The sequence below is a fragment of the Haliotis asinina genome, chromosome 10, assembly GCF_037392515.1.
Source record: "Haliotis asinina isolate JCU_RB_2024 chromosome 10, JCU_Hal_asi_v2, whole genome shotgun sequence".
NCBI lineage: Eukaryota > Metazoa > Mollusca > Gastropoda > Lepetellida > Haliotidae > Haliotis > Haliotis asinina.
Genome location: NC_090289.1, coordinates 33276491 through 33297599, shown reverse-complemented (window position 1 = coordinate 33297599; position 21109 = coordinate 33276491). Strand labels below are relative to the sequence as shown.

Below are 21109 nucleotides of genomic sequence, written 5' to 3'. Positions count from 1 at the left end.
TTCCTAATTGTGTTTATTAAATCACAATAAATCTAGAAAAAAACATGTAGCACTTTTGGTTTTGTTTTGGAAATTGCATAAAATACATTTGCAAATTTTATATAGACTAGTATGTTAGGACCATAAGTTTCCTGGAGTCTTTAAAATAAATTTAATCATGACTAGGAACGAGTTCTCTAGAAATGTTACAGGCAAAACTGACCTTTTAAGAGCTATTGTTGATTCTAACAAGAGTTCCCAAGTTGTTTGTGTTTAATTATGAGGAAACATGATCGAATGCTTGGTCAGTCTGTCACTGCGACTAGTCTTTGATTCTTTCTATTCGGTCTTTGATTCTTTCTATCAATCTGACTACCAATATAATCTGACTATCAAAAGTTGATAGCACTTCTAATCAGTCTGTCTCACAGCCCCAGAGCAGTAATTTTTTCCCCCTCGCCCATCTCTGTCTCAAATGCAAGACCCCTATATAAAGCAAGTGTAGATCTTCCTCAGTTTCTGAATTGCCCATTTCACCAGGGCTTCTTTGTATTTTTTAATGTAAATTATAGCTTTTCAGACACTAAGTTTTAATCTGTTTTTCAAGATGCTGTTTGAGACATGATATTTGGTTATTGGGATAAAGAGTAAGATATACATCTATCCCATATTGATTCTATGATAGAAGTGACCTTAAACAACCAATGCTAGCAAACCTACAAGTTTCTTTTAGAAGCATAAAGGAAGGATAACAAAATGTGGATGAACAGCTTCTGTATCTATGCAAGCAGAACGAACTATTTGGCTCATCATATTCTTTTCTTTAAAAGGTATTCTGAAGTGTGAAATGATTATTTCATGACTCCTGTCCTGATTCTGGTTGCAGTGGAAGACACATACCGCAAGTGGTGGACTGACATGAAACTGATGAACATCAACACGACAGCTCAGCTTGAGTTGCCTGGTTATGATGGTCCTCTGCTGCCTGCTCAAGATCAGCCCAAGACAACAGAGGTACATTTTGAGAATATTCTGCCAGCTATTTGTCTGCCTAACACCACACTAGGCATTATTCCTGCTGTATCTGTATTAGGTCTGGACCATATATTGTCAAGTGATCGATTTAATGAGCAGTGCTCCACACCACTGGGATAAATAAAATCACATACCATTTGGTCTGGTTAACTTCCATGGAAAGATCATCATCATCATCATCGTCGTCGTCATCATCATCATCATCATCATCATCATCATCTAATTATTATTATTTTAGGGTCTTTATAGTGCCCATATCCATGCAACTAGTGCTTGCTCAAGGTGCTGGTATTTGTTTCCCTCGATCATTGCAGGTCAATATCAGCATCACATCATATTAGCAATCTCAGTTCCCTGGGGAGTATACAACTCTTGCCTGACTGGGTGCTTTGAGTTTATTTTGGCTCTCTCATTCTAATGAGATACCCAATTTATAGCTAGGTGGACTGGGACACTTAGTCACAGTTCTTTGTCCAGGTTTACTTCACGTTGCTGTACCTGCAACTAGGTGTTTGCATGTTTTCATGTGGGCACCATCTGGTCATATACCAACAGATTCGTGGGTTATTTAAGTCCACATATCTATGTACTTTACAGTAGGGATTGTGACAAAAATGAAAGAGTCTTCACACAAAGGTGACTCTAGCTAAGGTTTTTGCACCCAGTCACAGGTGGGCTTGATCCCGACACCTCAACCACCCTTGATCAGTAGCCTGGCGCTTTAACCACCTCACCCCCTGCACCTCCTGCATGATCATCATCACTATCAACAAACACCACCACCAACACCATCATCATCATCATCATCATTGTCATCATCATCGTCATCGTTTGTCTCCAAATATCATGAATACTAATATTATGATAATCATCATCATGAATACTAATATTATAATACTCATACTGCTGACTTCTTGAGAGTTAGGGAACCTCCCTAACAGGTTCTCAGTATTCTATGTTTATTACTAGAGGATTGGATAGTGAGACTTGGGGGACATCCCATACACTTAGGGAACCTCCCTAACAGGTTCTCAGTATTCTATGTTTATTACAAGAGGATTGGATGGTGAGACTTGGGGGACATCCCATACACTTAGGGAACCTCCCTAACAGGTTCTCAGTATTCTATGTTTATTACAAGAGGATTGGATGGTGAGACTCGGTGGACATCCCATACATGTTAAGGTATCAGTGCCTATGTTTTCAGTCTCTAGCTTGTCTGGCTTTTGTTTAATGTCTCTGTGATTAGTCGGAATGTTCGTCATGGTGCAGCTGTAATGACATTCATGCACTCTCACTCATGTTTGGTACAGGTCTTGATAGTTCTTGAGTGTCAGGAGACATCTACATTGTCCCATAAGGATTGATAAGTCAAGGCTTGCGTTATTGATTAAACCATTTTTTCTGACTTCATCTTTCAGTGTCAAATGGTTGCCATGAAACCATGTACCAAGTGGCAAACATTGTGTAATGAATCTAAGTTAGTGAGTTGGTTTCATTTAATTTAGTTTTACGCTGTTTTTAGCAATTTCCCAGCAATATCATGGCTGGGAACACCAGAATTGAGCTTCTCACATTGTACCCTTGTTGGAAATTGGCCCAGCGTGTCGAGCGGACTCTTTTATCACTAAGGCTACCCCACTGCCCCAATGGCATCTCAAGGAACACGGAGGTCGTTGTTTCACCTTACACGGAAAGACACCCAGAGAAGCATTTGTCAGAAACATTTTCAGCAATGTTCCAGCAATATCATGGCTGGGAACACCAGAATTGAGCTTTAGATGTTGTACCCATGTATGGAAACCCAGGTTTTTAGCATGATGAGGTCCTCATGAATTTAGAACATTCACTCGTGCAAATGTTTCACCTCATGCCACCAAACAATAAGTTTCATGGTGACATGAAATATTACAATTTACATATAACTAGCAAAACCACAAACCCCTAAATTCCCAAATCAGCAATCCTCAAGTGAAGTGTCCACTGGTTGCAGGAAGCAGTCTGACCATGTACTGGTCCATTATCACCTGGGGCAATGGGGTATACTATTTATAGCATTCCTTTGTCACGCCAGAGATCATGTTTGATCTCCCTCATGGGTACAATGTGTGAAGCTCATTTCTGTTGTGCCCCACTGATGTTGCTAGAATATTGCTTAAGTGTAAAATCATAGTCACTCGCTCAGTGTCACATTCAAAACAAAATGTTATTCACAAACTATATAGTTGAGCTGATCGTTTAGTCATGTGTGTGTTTATTATGTTAATTGTTTCACTTAATGCTCAGTGTGCTTTTAAAATGATGTAACTTGTAGTGAGTCCTCTATGACATTTCATCCCCAAAAGACGTACAAATATGGTATTTGTTGGTACCTGCCAGGCGCTCAACATTAATGGATTACAACTCGGACTGGTCGGTATAATGTGTCTGAGTATGGTATAACTACGGCATGGCATCTCAGTGAGCCAGCACTATGAACCCAGCTTAAGTCTGGGCTAGTACAAACAGCCACACATTCACACACATGCATGTTATTATGTAAGCAAAATATTCTTAACTGCAACATCTCACCTCACCTTTCCGACATTTCTTTTCAAACTGTCATCTGAAAACAGGAGCTTCACGGTATTATACAGATTGCCAGTGTAATGATCTTTCACAAGCATTCTTTATGAATTATGTACAAAACATAAAATGTTATCAGCTTGTTGGCACAGATTCAGCCAGATAAGGTTGAAAGTTACTTTTTTGAAGCAACAAAGTTGAAAAAATTTAAATGGTTGATACCATAAATGATGTCATTGTGATGAGATCTGTATGGCATCATGATGTCCGAATAAAGTGAAGGTTATCATAATTAATGCAAATTCTGTCCATAAGATGCTTTATGTTGCTGTTATTATTGAGTTTTACGCCGTACTCAGCAGTATTCTAGCTATGTGGCGGCAATCTGTATGTAATAAAGTCTGGAGCAGACAGTCCAGTGATGAAAAGCATGAGCATTGATCTCCACAGCTTTGACACGATGACATGTGTCAAGCGGGTCAGCTAGTCTGACCTCTAGATCCCCGTGGTCATCTCTTACATCAAGTATTGAATACTGAAGATCAGTTGTAGCCTGGATCTTCTCAGGTGTTGTGATATATATACATTCCTGGTTTTTCTATGGTGTTGTAGGTCCAATAAGTCATGCCAGGATTCTATCATTGTTATCCTCAGGTTCAAGTCCAATATCCATCCAAACTAGGATTCACCTTTAGCTTTCATCAACACCATACAGTCTTTCACGACATTCAAAGAAATGAAAGCAAAGTACATGCAACTCCATGGTATTTGATTGGGTAATCATTGTCTCCACAAAGCAAAACAAAAACAGTAGTATAGGGAATGATAGTTCTGGCTCACTTTCAAGAAATGTCTCTACAAAGCCTTATTTACTAAATAAGGCTTTGGTTGGGCCCTTAGCTCTTGCTACTATTACCCCTACTACAAAAAAGTTGGCGGTAATTACTGTGCCTTGGTAGGAGGTAACACTGTGCCGTACGGTACGATCAATAATTCTTCTCTTACAAACCCCCTACCCGGCCCATCCCTCAAGTAGTACAAGTTAGGTTCGTCGGCTTTCATATCCACTTTATCTATGTTGTAAGTTTTGACTGACCATATAGGATCGGTGGCTCGCTTACGGCTATCGCCCTCGTGTTCCCCCGGCTGGTATAGATACCTCACTAGGGCCCTATCTGGTATCTGTTTCTCCTTCCCACGCAATGGAGCGGCCGACTCTGCAACTATTGATTTTAATTTGATAGCGTCTGCCGGTTTCTTACCGGTGAGACGGGTGACTTCATGGTTGATTGCCGACACCACCTTGGGTAACCTCGTGACCCATTCAGTCGATCGTTTTCCAGGGGTGACCATCTCCCTAGCATACTGATGGCCGAACAAGCGCTCAGCCAAAGTCCTATTAAATCTCTCAACTATGGCTTGGCTGCGATGGGCTCCGGCCGTGCCACGCCTGACCTTTGTATCGTGTTTGGCTAGCAGTTGTGACACGGCACCCATGAACTCCCGTCCGGGGTCAACTTGCAGCTCTGTTGGCCACGTCAGCGGGCTGCGTTTGTATATGCGTTCGAATCCTCTGGCTACCTGGGCCGAATCTTTAGTGGTCAAGGGTTCGGCTTCCTTGTAACGACTGGCTACGTCCACTACGGTTAAGGCATACTTGTACCTCTTGTCGTGGGGTAGGAACAGTAGGTCTGCCTGGTGAACGCTATTAGGTATGTTAATACCGAACCTCCTTCTAGGCACGTAGCGTGGTGCCGGCAAATAGATCTGCCACAGGGCTTGTTTTTCAAGCCACGCTTTGGCTTCCTCCGGGGGTACTCGCGCTATTTTAGCTAGCTTATCTACTGCGCTAGCTCCTTTCCAGTACCCACGCGGGCTGTAGTAAATAGCCTCAAATTTTTTCATGTCCATATGCATATGTGTTTATCCCATCAATAGCTATCCAACGTTTCGTGTCCATAGGCGACAGGGACGTCTTGTTTATAGTCAGTCCGTATATCTTATGCCCATCACTTCTAAGTGTGTTCATTTTATGCCTAAAGGTACGGGTCTTGAACAGGGCTTCCTTGAATCTGGCGTGTTTGATGTGTTGTTTCACCACATACTTCTTAACCCCCTTAGCCTTCCGGATCTCACTATTGTCGGCTTTCAGTATGGAGTACATCTTAGGTCTCAAACCTATGTACTCGGCTATGGGCGTGCCAGCACACTCGTCCTTCATCTTACCTAAGACCTTTTTATTTACCGTACTGTGTATGGCATGGGTCTTAGGGTAGTCGCTGGTGTCGTATAAATCGAGGTGTTTTTTCATGTCCTCGTACACGTCCTCGGTTCGAATCTCCATCAGCAGGGAATCCGTGTCAGTGTACAGCACTTCACACCTGTCGCCGTACTGTTTCTTGAGCTCGTTGTAGTAAAAGTCGTACATCAGGTGTTTGGATAAATCGAGGATGCTCATCCCCACGTAAACAGGCTGGTTGAATTTTATGTGGCTTTTCTTCATGTGTATGGCAACCAGGTTGTCTGTAAATATTTTATTACGGTTGAATGCCGGACTGGCTATCAATCTCCTGAGCTTGTCTTCCTCACTAGATCTAACCAGCTTCACGGTTACGCGTTTCCTCAGGTTTTCCATAGTCTTACCAAACACCGAGTTATTCATGAGCTTGTAGAGATTTTTCTCAAAATCACTGGTGGCTTTTTTTCGTAGGTCTGTGTTCATTCTGATGTAGGGCTCCATCCATGGGCTCTGGTCGAACATGAGCACCCTGTGTATTTTGGTCAGCCTCATACCCAACGACAGGTACAGCTGTAGGTTGCGATAGTGAACGATGTACTTGGTCTTATTCATTAAGTTAGGCACGAGTTTTTCAACGTCTGTCACACGCCCACCTGACAAGTTATGTTGGTACTCAGACATCCAGTCTGTGTTAACCCTCATACGTTCGGGGGCCAGGGGGTAGCTGTTGTGCGATGTGTGTAATTCCTTGGGATACTCTAAGTCAACTTCGAGGATATACCCTTTGTTCGAATCTGGTGCGACCCCCATAACATCAACGTGGGGTACCCATTCGAATCCCCCTGTAGGTAGATACTGGCTCATGGCCCAGCCGTACAGGTTGTTTGCGTCGAGGTATAGAATGTGATTGGTTGGTTTGTTAGGATCGTAACCTTTCACGTATTGATTATTTGCTTTCGCGTATCGTTTGGATGCCATGGAAATCCCACCTCGCAAGCCTTTCTCAATGAATAGGTGCATGTCGTAATCTGTGAGCAATTCCAAATTAACTCCGGTCTTTTTAAGCAAGGCGTCCCACGACAGACCTGGGCTGGTGTAATACCATGCGGGGTCGAGTTTATACTGCTTTAAACATGTCTGCCGAAACGTTTCAAACACGTCGGCTAACAGCAGTACATCTGTCCTCAAGTACAGGTCGTGATAATCACCCAGGTTCTTACAACCCAGTTTATTCCATACGTTAGTCGCGTGCGAGTAATCATCTCGTGAGACGGACGCCTCATTCAGCTTGCTATAAAAGCAGTCAATAGGGGGTAGTCTGGTCTCGGTGAACTTGGCCCAACTATCCATGTACTCATAGGGGTACACACCCTTCCTCATAAGCAGGGGTCTAGTCTCGGCGTCTGTGTATCGATCGGTGATAGGGAAGGTATTGTTGGCCTTGACCAGACTGTCGAGTGACGACAGGAGGAACTGAAACGAGTCAATGAACCTAAGTCCGTTTAAGCTGAAGGAGATGTATCTCTCCATGTTGTTGGGGATGCACGTTATATTACCATCGATTTTCGCGATGGCCTACATGATCAAGTGTGAGTCGTACCCTCTCAAGTTGTGAAAGACAACGGGGATGTTTATTGTCTTAGGGTTGATTTTAAGCTTGAGGTTGCACGCGTTGTGAGCGGCGCCTCTATACTTACCAGTTATGTGGCAGTGATCTCTCACCGAATCACCGTTAAGTGGTGAGTCGCACACGTGACAGTTAGTGCTACTAGCGTGAGCTAGCCTGTCAGCTCGGGTCATACGCATGGGAGCGATTCTATACAATGCATTCCTAATAATTTTTTCTTCCTCCTGCAAACACTTTAGAAACCTTTCAGCCGCGTCAGGGCCCCTATACACTACCGGAGCTTTCGTTTCCCCGTCACAACAGACGACAATGTATCCAAACGAACAGGCTTTATGCTCTTGTGTCTTGTGGGTGAAGCTACCACTGGGAGCCTCGCCGGCGGCAGCCACTAAGGCTTCGAAGTCGGCGTATATAATATAAGGTACAGACATTTGGTTCTTGTGGTTACTGAATTTTAGGATATTTTCACCTTCCTTAGGCATGTCGACTCGTATGGCCGTCTGCCCCACACCTTGGCAATCATCCCGGTGGGATTCTAATAAATCAGCTCGACTGAAACCGTGTAGGCATCGTACACAAAAGTGTTTTTCCCCAACGTGTTTCGACTGGTCGTGCAACAACCGGCTGAGATGTTTTATCCACGTGTAGTGATACTTTTCACCTCGCTGGATCATGAATATATTGATAACTTGGCGATCCTTCACCGGGCTGACCCTGTGTACTATTGTTGTGTTACCTTCGTGCCCAAAGACATTTATAGCCAGATTATTCTGTTTTTCTACTTTAGTGATCTGGGATATTGGGGTGGGTTCATCTATACCATCCCAATTAAGCCCATCATCTTGGGGATAGCTAGAAAGCCTATCTGAATTCTTGCCAGCTGGAAATAAGGCTGACCTGATAGCTAACCTCAGGCAATCGTTTCCTCTATTCTTAACGTTTACTATGGCATGTTTGTTCCTATAGTAGGGAGGCAAGGCTAGGTATGACCCGCCTCTGAACGGCACGTAGTTAGCTATGTCTAGATAGACATTATCGATTTTATCTACAACCCACCCGGACCCCAAGTGTGTGTAGCGTTCTAGATATTCTCGTATCTGCTGAAAACTTGTATCGATTGATGCGTCAATGGTCTCTGCATGTGTGACGACCTCTTGTTTACCTCGGAAGTAAGGCTGAACATACTCAGTGGTACTCCCAACCTGCTTATCGAGCGACATTTTCACTGTGATCTGAAACTTGATACTTCCTAAGTTATTTAGTTCCTGGTTGACCTTATCAGCTATCAGAGGCTTGATATCTGTAATGTCTATGTTTCTATCAACGCGCATGCGCCAACCTCTCAAATAATTGCCTACGGCGTGCTCAGTGCGCACGAACTGTAGGTCAATAGCTCTATTCTGTCGTAATAATTCTACAAGCTGTGGTTTTCTCATACGGGAATACCCGCCTAAACCCAAATCGTGTGCCTCGGCTTTCAGTTGTTTTACAGTGGGGCGTGCTACGGGGGCATGTGATAACAATGCGGTTAACCCGGCTCTCCCCAGGTTTGAATAACCCGTGTGTCCAAGCTGTTTTGCTTGAGCTTTTAATTGTTTTACCGTAGGAGGGGCTTCTAAACCTAGTAATCTCAACAATGCTGACTTCCGCATTCGAGAATACCCGATGACACCTCTCTGTTTTGCGACCCGCTTGAGCTCGCTTACAGTAGACATCGTGTTTACACCTAAGAGAACCAATGTCTAATTGGTTCACAGTAAGGGGAGGTAACGCTTAAGTGGCTATCTTGAGCAGTCGCCTACGTTCTTTTATGTAGCCTTTTTTATTCTCGTAGATGAGTTGATGTCTGACTACGTTCGCTCCGTGAGCTTTACATAGACAGTAATGTCCTTTAACCCCGATACCACACACAGAACACGTGTAGTTAGGACTTCCCATATGGAAACAACAGAACCCCTGATTCCTGCATTTCCTACCACAGGCCTCGGTCTTCCCCATAAGTATGTATTCGCATCGGTATGGAGCGGGTCTCATGTTTACTTATATAGGTATTTTAATTTAATTGCTTCGCAACCAACGCAGTAGCTGCTATACCCAACACTATGAAGCCCAGTTCACGATTCATTTGTCCCTTGGATGGTGTGTAGTATTGAGCGAGTGTGGGTTTATTGAGCGGTTCCAATTGTTTACCAGTTAGTAGGTAGTATTCTTTCATTGCTTCATCGACATCGTTGAATGTTTGAACGGCATGGTTTTCACGCTGGAGTTGTTCGTTAATAAAATCGATCCTCTGGAGGCGTTTTTTAGCGTACTCAGCCTGTGCCCTTTGTAATTTCTCAGTAGCGAGATCGTGCCGCTTCCTTTCTTCCTGTATTTCAGCCGCGTGATCATCTCGTAGTTTCGAGAAGAGGAAATTACTCCCGGAAAATGCCAGGGCATTCACTAACGCCCCACCGACCATCATAGCTATCGTGGCCATCCCTATATTTATTTCATTATATTATCAGGTATTATTCCTTGTTTTACTAGGATGTCTTTTGTGGCCATCGCCATACCAAGGTTCATTATGAGCATACCCATATCCTGCAGGTTGAAATCTAGCTTGATAGTTGGTTGTTTAAGCACCATTTTAGTCAACCGAGCGTACCCTACGGCTAGACTGGCTACCACTGTGGCGTGGTATGCGTCGTTGACGAACGTTTTCCCCTCAGACATTATGTATATGATATAAAATATTAAAATTATAACATGATATGCGGGTCAATAGTGGGGGATACCCCCACACCCCCAACAGTGGGGGTTACCACCTCATGGTGAGGGTTTCCCTCACGTGTATATAACCACGAGATAGCCAAGGCAGCAGTTACACCTACAGCCAACAACAGTCGGGGGTTGGTCACTTTATGTTGGTTACACCACCGTTTTTTACCGGCAGCTACTCTCTTAGGATTCTTCTGTCTGGTTACTGTTGGGGGTACCCCCACTGGGGTCACTGGTTCCTGTGAAGGGGTCTCCACCGTCACCTCGGGAGGGGTTTCCCTCAGTTCCCCCACTGGGGTTTCCTGTGCAGCATCCATCTATACTATTATTATTATTCTTTCTCTCAAATTGACAATGTTTTGCCGTGATAATCGCCGCCGTCACTGGAGCCAACAACATACCATATTTGTGGTACAGCCCGCAGCTGATAGAGCTCACGGCGTGTTCGATAAAAGGGTCTTTCTCGAGGTCCTCCCACAGGTAAAGTCGGCGCTCTGGTGGAATGGGAAGGAAGTGTGATACAATACCGGTGTATATCTGGGTCATAGCCGATCCTATTGTCTTTGTCATTTCTGCTCCGAGCCGGCACTCGTATCTAGCGTACAGCTTATCGATTTCTTCGGCTGACATTTTGTGAATTTTATCCGGGGTGTAGTCTCCAAAGTAATGTTTGGCTTTGCCGCCAACAGCCAACGCCACCAGTTTCTCTCGCTTGGGGGAATCCCCCACACCCCCACTGGGGGTACCCCCCAACTGTTCGAGCAATTCCTCACACTCCATCTTATAATACAACAAGTAAGATTTAGTTTTAACTATATAATACCCGATACAGGCAAAACACAGAGAAATGAAGGTTAAGTTGCACACGACAAACACTTCGAATATCATAGCTATATGCTTAGCTTTGCTTAGCTTTAGCTTAGCTTTGCTTAGCTTTGCTTAGCTTTGCTTAGCACACTATATATGCTACTGGTTGGTCGGTCTTTAGCACGAGCTTAGCGTGTTTAGTTTCAGCGAGCTGTTTCTTCACACGTTCCCGTTCTAATTTACTCATCACATCGTTCTCTCTCAAACACTCCTCGAACGAATCCCTGTCCTTGCAGTGAAATAAGGCCACCCATCGCGTCTGCTCCCTGAGGTCTTTCAACACCGAGTTGAACTTCTGCGTTAGCACCCAGACGCTGTGATTTGCATGCCGGCCGGAGAAGGCCAGGTACGATAGCATGTCTCTCTTTTTTGTTATCTCGCGATTAGCGCTGCAGTCGTCCAGTATGAACAGCGTCGGTTCCCCTTTAAATTTCTCGTGAAGAGCTTTCAACCAGTCCTGCAGGCGTGTCCCAGGGTCGATTTTGTGTACGTCCGGGTCCGTCATCACCCAAGGTCGCGCGTACGTTTTATTCATGCTCAGAGTAGGGCACATGATAACGATGTTATCGAACACATCCTTGTAGTAACTCTCCAACATATCCAACACGAAAACGGTCTTCCCACAGCCAGTCTGCCCGCACACTATGGCGCAGTGTGGGTCAGTGGGTAGTTGTGGGTACCCCCGGGGGGTGTGGGGGTCTCCCCCACTAGTAGATGGCTTGCACGAATCTCCCATTGTCTATATTAAGTTGCGCGTCCATAATAACGTACAGATATAATTTCAACTTACCAGCGGTTTGAGCCTTCTTAGTAATCTGGATGGTTATCCCTTCGCTGCCGTTATCTATACGGCGCCCGCTACCGTGCAGTTTATCATCATCTGTGGATCGCATATCCAACCATAGGGCGTACTTGGTGGTCAGGTATTCACCGATCTGCACGGAGCCGAGGTCCAGGTCCTTTGTTATGTAATCCCCCACTGGTAGCTTTTTTATCTCATCCCACTGCTGGTGTGGTCTCATACCATGACTGAACAGCTGGTTGGGCACGCCCTCGATGGTAACTTCCACCTTTTCAATCTCGGGGTTGAAAAACTTCTCGCTGTCCCTCCGGAATGGATCGTAATCCTCCACGGGGACGACCAGGATACCTTTCATCGATCGCGCCGGCACGTTCAGGTTGATATTCCACACAGTGTCGCTCTTATCTCGCACGACTGATCTATGCCTCAGTACGCGATCGTACAGGATAGCCATCTTCCCAGAGTACTGACTTCGAACCTGCCTAGCCAGCTCAGGGCTAGTGACCATGTCGAACTCCAGAGAGATGTTGTCTATGGTATAACTAGCCTCATCACCGTTCGGCGTACACACTACTTTGCTATAGTCGTTAAACGTGAGCTCGTATTCGAGCCTATCACCCAGCGTGGCCTGGTAAAACGGCGCGTGTCCCGTGAGCAACTCGAAGTCGAGCGGCACGCAGAATCGATTCCCGTATGCTAGAGCGATGGCCTTTTCACCGTCCGATAGCTTGTCTTGCTGGTCTGTCGTGAAGACATACCCTATGCGCGCCCGGGTTGATTTGCTGATGCCCTGGTACACATCATTGACTCGTTCTCTCTCGCTTTTCCAGAGATCCTTGTAGCAGTGAAACACGTCGCTGTCGTCGATACTCAACACCTCGTTACCGCTGATCTTGACGGTCGTTTTCTTGATGATAGCTCGCCCCACGTTCCGCACTAGCTTGCGTTTGTCGTTGTCGGAGGTCAACGTGATATTGAACACCAGTCGAACAGTGCCTGGTACAATGAGGTCATTCTCACCAAGGTTTGGAAATCTAACCAGCAGAGTTTGGTTCTGGTCTATCTTGCTGGGATTGTTGGTGATGGTCACCGACTGGCGCACGGCTCTGGCTCCTAATGGCTCTCTCAATCTTCTGAAAGGATCTAATTTTCTGCCGTACATTGTTATATAAAAGAAATATATTTTTAATACTAATGGATGAAGACATAGATATGACGGAGATGCCGGGCGCTAGTGCCCAGGCATCCGATGTGCAGGAGACCTCATTTACTAGTTCACCATTGAACCAAGAACTCTTGGAAACAACGGTAAATGATTATTACGAAAGTTTAAGAAGAGATAAAAACTACGTTGAACCACAGGGTCGATACCATAAGAATTTTTTTATTGATACAAAGGGTGTTCTACGCCTTAAGTCTGACCCAGGGGTTGACCTCTTTAACAAGAGCAATAAAAAACCACTGGCCTTGTCAACTCTAGCCAGCCGCCGTGGTGTCGAATTTATCCGTAAAAATCTAAACATGAATGATTACGGTGGTGCAATACCTAAGGTCGTTAAAGAAGATCTGCAAGCTACCAGATCCCACCTCACCACTAGAGATGAAATGACACCACAGCGTGCTACAGAAGCCTCGGACAGCATAGAAAAACTGTTGAGCACCTACTGGGACAAACCGTTACCGGGGTTTGACTTCCCGGTAAGGGAACTGCGCGGCTTAGACGAAGCCGTGAAACGCGTGCGTGGAGAACTCGTGAACAACATGGGGAAACTGAACGAAATCGACGAGCACATCGCTAGGGAAAAAACCAAACTCAACGAAACTGAAAACGATGATATGAAGCGTCGTATCAATGAACGACTACGTGATTTAGAAGACGAGAGACGTACACGATTGGAAGCCGCTTCCTCGAATCGTGAACAGCTTCGATCCCAGATCAGTCGTATTCGGGAAACAATCGATAGAATACTGAATGAGGATACAACTTTAGCCAACAGGATTCGGATATTGTTCCGGGAGCAAGGGATCACCATCGCCAGCATTCTAACTGCATTGGGTTTCATCATATCAACCCTGGTGGTGTCACTGACAGGGGGAACCCCTGTGGGGGGAGTTACCCCCACACCCCCAGGCGGTGGTGTTAAAGACTGGATAAAAAAACTCGGGGAAGGCCTAGCTAAACTGGCTGGTAAAGCCGCCGAAGCCCTTCCCGGCATCCTGGGTAGCATCGTCTCGTGGTTGTTGAGCGCTCTGTCTAAAACTGCCATGTGGCTCAGTCAAAACCTGTGGGCAGCCATTGTCGCCGTGGCGGGTCTGGTGTACGTAGCGGCTAAGAAATCTTTAACCAAATAAGTCCCAAAGTTACCCCACCAACCACCAGGGCCGTTTTATTATCGATGTGATTGGAGGCCTGAATATGGGGGTGTGTGGGGGGTACCCCCACATGAACTTTAGGCTCCGGAGGTGGCGCCACTATACCCTTTTCACGTGGTGGGATGTGTGGGATATAGGGGGTGTTAATATCGGGGTTGATACCCAACTTTTGGTCCGCCGTGGCTATGACTATTTTGTTGTTATAACCCACCACTTTTTTTATTCTCAGTTGCATATCACTCGGAGACATGTACAGCCCCACGCCGAACACGTAGTTGACTTTCGATCTGGCGTATTCTAACACGTTTTGGTAGCGTTCGATGGCCCGCGGGAGATCAACTGGAGAATTAATAGCATCCTCAACGTTGGCAACGAACTGTTTCTGAGCGTCGTAAGCAGTTCCCTTACCGATGATGTTGGAACGCGTTTGCGACTGCGCACCCAACAGCGCCCACACGTACGTTCGAATCGAGTCGTTCAACCTGACTACCCCGGCACGAGTGAATCCTTTCGACGTGTCCAGCATGAACATTTTCCACCCGTCTGCGGTTGACTGCTCCACTTTCTGGACTGTGAAAGCAACACCACCTTTAAAGTTCATACGATCATCCCTCCATTCATTACTCGACAAAGCAAAGTCCTGGCGTAGTATATCTCGTTTCAGTAAATCATCACTGACTTCTTTCACTGGTCGCGCGCCATCATAAGGAATACCCAACCCGTGGTTCGACCCCGGCAAACGCCAATCCGTCTTCGGGTTTATTTCAAATTCATTGCAAATACGTTCGTAGACCCGTCTATCGTACGGGTTGTTTGTTGCGTCCCACGCTTTGTCCTGTGGGAGGGGGGCGCTGATCTCTTTAAGGATACGTCTGACCTGGTAGTACACGTGGAACTTGAACACAGACTGACTCAGCGGTCCACGCCTAGTGTCGGCCAATGTCACACCACACCCCGTTGTAGCGCACCACACGGCAAAGTTGAATTGATTCTGCCAGAACTGCATAGGGTTGTTGAACCAAGCGTGGACTGCCTCAATGTTAGTCACCGAAAGCTTATACTTATCGAACACATCTAAAAGCTGGGCATTGAAATACAACTCAGGAGCAACCACGATCTTCATGGGGGAGAAATCTACATCCAGTTTAGGGTAAAACACACCAGGGGAATACATTTTAAAACTATTATATAATGAGCATATATACTCTAACATGTACATAACACTTCCAGGAATAACGAGCGGTGAGGCCGTTCAGCTGACGCACGCGATCGATAACACGTCAGGTCAACTCGAAGTCGCACTCTGCGATATCACCTACCTACCGCAATGGACTAACATTAATATCAGCAACAATAAGCTGTTCGTCAGTGGAACTCGCAGTCAGATAACTGACGGCTACTACAGTGTGTGCTCTCTAAACGACGAGGTCTTCAAACCCCTGGGAGCCGAACTCAAGATGAACGACTCAAACGGCACAGTGGTGTTAATCAACAACGGAAGAACCTCCTTGAGGCTCGGCCGACCATTAGCGAGGATACTCGGTATGTCTCCTGACGAGATAAAACCAACAACAACCGTCACAGGCACGAAGTTACCCGACCTAGTACCATACCAAGAGCTATACATTCATCTCGATCAGGTGAGCACAACGTACAACATTCAAGGAGGTCACCCTTCCACTATACTGAGAGCAGTGCCGGTGAAAACTGAGAAATTCAACGACGGTAGAACCGAGTCGTTTTCACCACGGCAGTATAAGAGATTAACCCAGGGCAACATACCTGAATTGACAATATCGGTGTTAGATATAAATCATAATCCTGTAAATATAGGATACCTCAGCTTAACGCTTCATGTAAAATGACCAGCGCACAAGGGCCCGGAGTGAAAAAATGCGTCAATATCGGGATCTCCGACCTCGGAGACACGCGCGGTTTCGACGCTCCCGGAGTAGATGGTAAATCGTACGCCTTGCAACTGAAAAACAACATTTACAAACGCGTTGAAATCCCCTCCGGTGGAACCCTAAGTGATATAGTAGATACCACAAGAGCAACAGTCAACACTAAGTACACCCTTGTCAACACCGGTGATAATAATTGGGTAATATACCCATCGTTCGGAGGTAAACTGTTCGACTTAGACGATGTTGAGAGCACTACCGTCGCCCGAAACAAGCCATATATGCTCGTCTTCACCGAAGATGACAAGTGGGTGTTGTTACCCGATAACAACTGGTTTATCAATATTAAACTCGTCTCCCCCTACGTGTTCACTGATAACAAAGACAACCACCTAAACAAAGTCGTGAACAATGGAACCCTGCTCGTGGCTTACGTCCCAACTCAGAGACGTAGCATAGTCGTCAGCCCAGTCAACACTATAGCAGCCCACATGCTATCGAGTAAACCAGCCATACAAAACGTGAAATTGCAGTTGGTGTCTGAATTCGAAGGCGTGGTCAAGATACTAGAGAGTCTACCGGCAAACTCAACACTGATCATCAAAGTCTACCTAGGGGAACCATCGGTGAATGATGTCGAGATCGTGAAGGGGATCAAACTCGGGTGGGTGAAACGACACCAGTATCAAGTTTGCAACGTTTACGTGCGGGTGGGTGTCGACTCCAAGACCAGTCTGCAGGGGGTCAACGTGATCGTGGAAAACAAGATATCACTAATCAATATCTTCCTGCCTGACAACATACACTTCATGGGTATGAAGTTAACCCCTGAATTATTATCAGAAAACCAGTTGGAAATTATATCGTAATAGTATAATAATGGCCAGTCATCATCCCAACACTACACTTAACGACTTAGGAGACACGGAGGGATTCGATCAGCCTGGTGAGGAAGAGGAATTTTATATCCTACACTTCAAAGACAACGTATACAGACGGGTGTCATTACCAGATTTTAAAGAGCCCAAATGGCTAATCAACTTAACAATCGCCTCACCTTATATCACATTTAGCGGAAATTGGTTTATCTCTAAGATTAGGAACAGCGGTATCTGGGTCGGGGATTTCATTCCGGAGGGTGATGTAGTAGTCATGATATGGTTTGGTAACGAAGAAATTGGGTTAAGAGCTTTTGGGTTAAACAGTAAATTAACATTTGTCACTAATATATTTCCCGGGGTGAGGAATATTGAGATACCACACTTCCCTTCCACAATCATCATAGAAGTCTTTTTTATAAGATGGGGGGACCCGGAAAACATCACGAGAGCAATCCCAATTTTACCCGGGGTGGCAATACACTGGGCTAAAGAACACGCAAACAAATATTGTCGTATTGTTATACAACAGGATACCTCCACGGGTCCTATAAACCGCTTAATAAGCCTCCATGGGTTTTTTATTACAACAGAAAAGTCTATTAGACTCTCACCTATTACCCTGACTAGGGGTATAGACCTTGTAAGCTTCAAATACATTGATAGAGTATTAACTGAAACCCAATTAAAATATCTTTCGTAATATATATTATAGGATGGGTCTGTACCCAGTCGTAGAGGAAGTAGCGAAGACGCTGGAAACCGTAGATGGGTTCCGCTTGAGGCAGTTATGTGATGTGAAACGTCAACTAGAACAAGACCGTGACACGCGGAAAGCACTATGTAAAAAGTACAATAGAGCTTTCAATATCGTGGACAGGGCTGACACTACCCTTATGGCAACCAGCATGGGACTAGGGGCGGCAGGTGTTGGGTTGTTGGCTACCATCGTGGCTGCACCTATAGTGCTAGGTATTGAAATAACGGCTGGGGTGACAGGGTTGGTAGGGTTGGCGCTTAAGTTAGTATCACGCAGACTTAATCGTAAGGCATTGAAACACGACGAGATCAGGGTCCTGGCCGAAGCAAAGCTGAACACAGTGAGTGAGCGAATTTCCACGGCACTCTCTGACAGTAAGATCTCAGAAGAGGAGTTTCGTTCAATCCTATCTGAACTCAAAAAATATAACGGAATGAAACAAGATATTCGGTCCAAGTCTCGTAAGTCTGCTATCAGCGAGGACGAGAAAAAAAAGTACATAGAACAGGGGATACAAAAAGCCCAGCAAGCCTTTATTATGAACACCAAAGAGATCGTAGGCGGTTCACGTTAAACTGTTTCATCGATATAAACATGACATAGGGGAACACGAGGGCGATAGCCGTAAGCGAGCCACCGATCCTATATGGTCAGTCAAAACTTACAACATAGATAAAGTGGATATGAAAGCCGACGAACCTAACTTGTACTACTTGAGGGATGGGCCGGGTAGGGGGTTTGTAAGAGAAGAATTATTGATCGTACCGTACGGCACAGTGTTACCTCCTACCAAGGCACAGTAATTACCGCCAACTTTTTTGTAGTAGGGGTAATAGTAGCAAGAGCTAAGGGCCCAACCAAAGCCTTATTTAGTAAATAAGGCTTTGTAGAGACATTTCTTGAAAGTGAGCCAGAACTATCATTCCCTATACTACTAAAACAAATAATTGTATTGGAATATATTGGTATTCTGCCACCCCTGTTGTGATACGTATTGCGATATATTAGGAACTTAAGTGTTTGACAGTGAGTGAAACTAATTGTACGTGTCAATCCCATTTTCTACGTTATAGGTCCAAGCGATAAAGGTCCCGGCATGAAATAGGCCTTCAGCAACCCATGCTTGTCATGAAAGGCGACTATGCTTGTCGTAAGAGGCGACTAACGGGATCGGGTGGTTAAGCTCGCTGAGTTAGTTGACACATGTCATCGGTTCCCAATTGCTCCGACTGATGCTGGATTGATGCACTGGATTGTCTGGTCCAGACTCGATTATTTACAGACTGCCGCTATATAGCTGGACTATTGCTGAGTGCAGCGTAAAACTCAATCAATCAATCAATCAATCAATCAATCAATCAATCAATCAATCAATCACATTATAAGTCCTAAACATGTATGTTATCGTTCTGATAACAACGATCTCAAAATTAGGCTTGCATAGTCAGATTCTTTTTTCCTATGTATACAATCTATAGAACCTCAGTAAACATTGAATGAAGAAGTGAAACATTTGTTTTGAACAAAAGTAAGTGTCAAAAACATCACATATGTTCTATACCTAATATACCGGTTCTCAAAAGAAATATTGCACTACGTATCATTTGCATATTGCAATATACAGCATTTCACAAACGCTCCGAGTAGTGCTTCGATTTGTGAAAACTACCTGGTCGGAAGTACGAGGGTTGGCTGAAAAGTTCTAAGCCTCACTGTGAAAAAAGTTACAAAGTCCACGTTTGTAATTTATTTTTCGACATAGTCCACTTCCAAGTTCACACACTTTTGCTAGCAATGCTGCAAGGCCCGAATCCCGGTCAGGAAGAAATTTTCTTCAGCTACCCTAAAAAAATCAGTCACAGCGTAAATGATGTCGTCATTACTTGCAATATGGCGACCGGCGAGTTCCTTTTTCATTTTGGGGAACAGGTGGAAGTCAGATGGAGCCAAATCAGGTGAATAAGGAGGATGGTCAATGAGTTTAAAGCCACAATCGCGGATTGTTGACATGGCCACCACCGATTTGTGAACAGGCGCTTTGTCTTGGTGGAAGAGGACACCTTTAGCGATCATCCCTCGTCGTTTGGCTTTGATTGCTTCTCGCAACTGGTTCAGTAGATCAGCATAGTATCTGCCGTTGATAGTTTGACCTTTTTCAAGATAATCAATGAGCAGAATACCCCTGGAATCCCAAAAGACTGATGCCATCACCTTTCCAGCTGAAGGAACAGACTTGGCTTTCTTCGGAGCTGGTGAATCAGGATGCTTCCACTGTTTTGACTGTAGTTTTGTTTCTGGTTGAAAGAGATGTATCCAGGTCTCATCCATGGTTACAAATCGTGCCACAAAATCATCGGGATCTGCTTCAAAACGACGCAAATTGTCAAGGGACGTCTGGAACCTGACACGTTTCTGTTCTGCTGTCAAGAGCTTTGGCACCCATCTTGCAGAAGCTTTAGTCATTCCTAATTCGTTGGTGATAATATGCTCAACCCTCTCATGAGAGATGCCCACTACACTAGCAATATGTCGAGTAGTCAATCGTCGATCATCCATCAACATATCGAGCACTCGCGTGATGTTTTCTGGAGTGGTTGCTGTTGAAGGCCTTCCTGAGCGTGGGTCATCATCAAGGCTTTGTCTGCCACGCTTAAATTCTGCAGCCCACTTCTTTACTGTGGAAAATGAAGGAGCATCATCCCCTAGAGTGGAGACCATGTCAGCATGTATCTGTGTTGGGGACATCCCTTTCTTTTGCAAGTACTTGATGACTGCCCTGTATTCAGTTTTGTCCATTTCTGATGATTTCGGAGGGTAGGTTTACCAAAAGAGCTGTAGATGAGATAAAACTATTAGTACATTTGTAGTTCTTGTGTCTATGATTCACTAAATGATTGTCCTCATTGGTGGCTAACACCTGTCTCTACCTGGTGGGAAAAAAACACTCAGGCTGAGAACTTTTCAGCCAACCCTCGTAAAAAGCTCCACCATTCAGAACTGTTACTGTCATGCTGACATTATCCCCACTCCCTCTGACGCCGTCATTGGTGAAGATGACATGGTCTTGTTGGGACTACGCCAGATTCTCCAACGCTTCCCCGATGAAAATGGAGATGTTAAAAATGCAGATGATTTCATTGACATCAACAGTGAAGCAGAAACCAGTCCTTCGCTGTCATCAAATGAGATTAGGTCTATGGTTACAAGTGCTGACAACAGCAACCCAGACGGTTCTGACAATGAGCCAGAACCAACACCTCCCCCTACTGTCAGCCAAATAAGAGCTTATATGGACTCTATGATAAATTATTTCAAGTGTA

General features: G+C 44.9%; 1 protein-coding gene across 2 annotated transcripts in view; it reads left to right on the top strand.

The window, feature by feature from the left end:
- Window positions 1-21109, top strand: part of LOC137298431 (FAST kinase domain-containing protein 4-like) — a 29702-nt gene that overhangs the window by 3210 nt on the left and 5383 nt on the right. For both annotated transcript variants that reach the window (XM_067830696.1, XM_067830697.1), the window contains exon 3: window positions 866-993. In XM_067830696.1, coding sequence (XP_067686797.1) covers window positions 866-993 — 128 coding nt within the window. The remainder of the gene's footprint in view (window positions 1-865; window positions 994-21109) is intronic.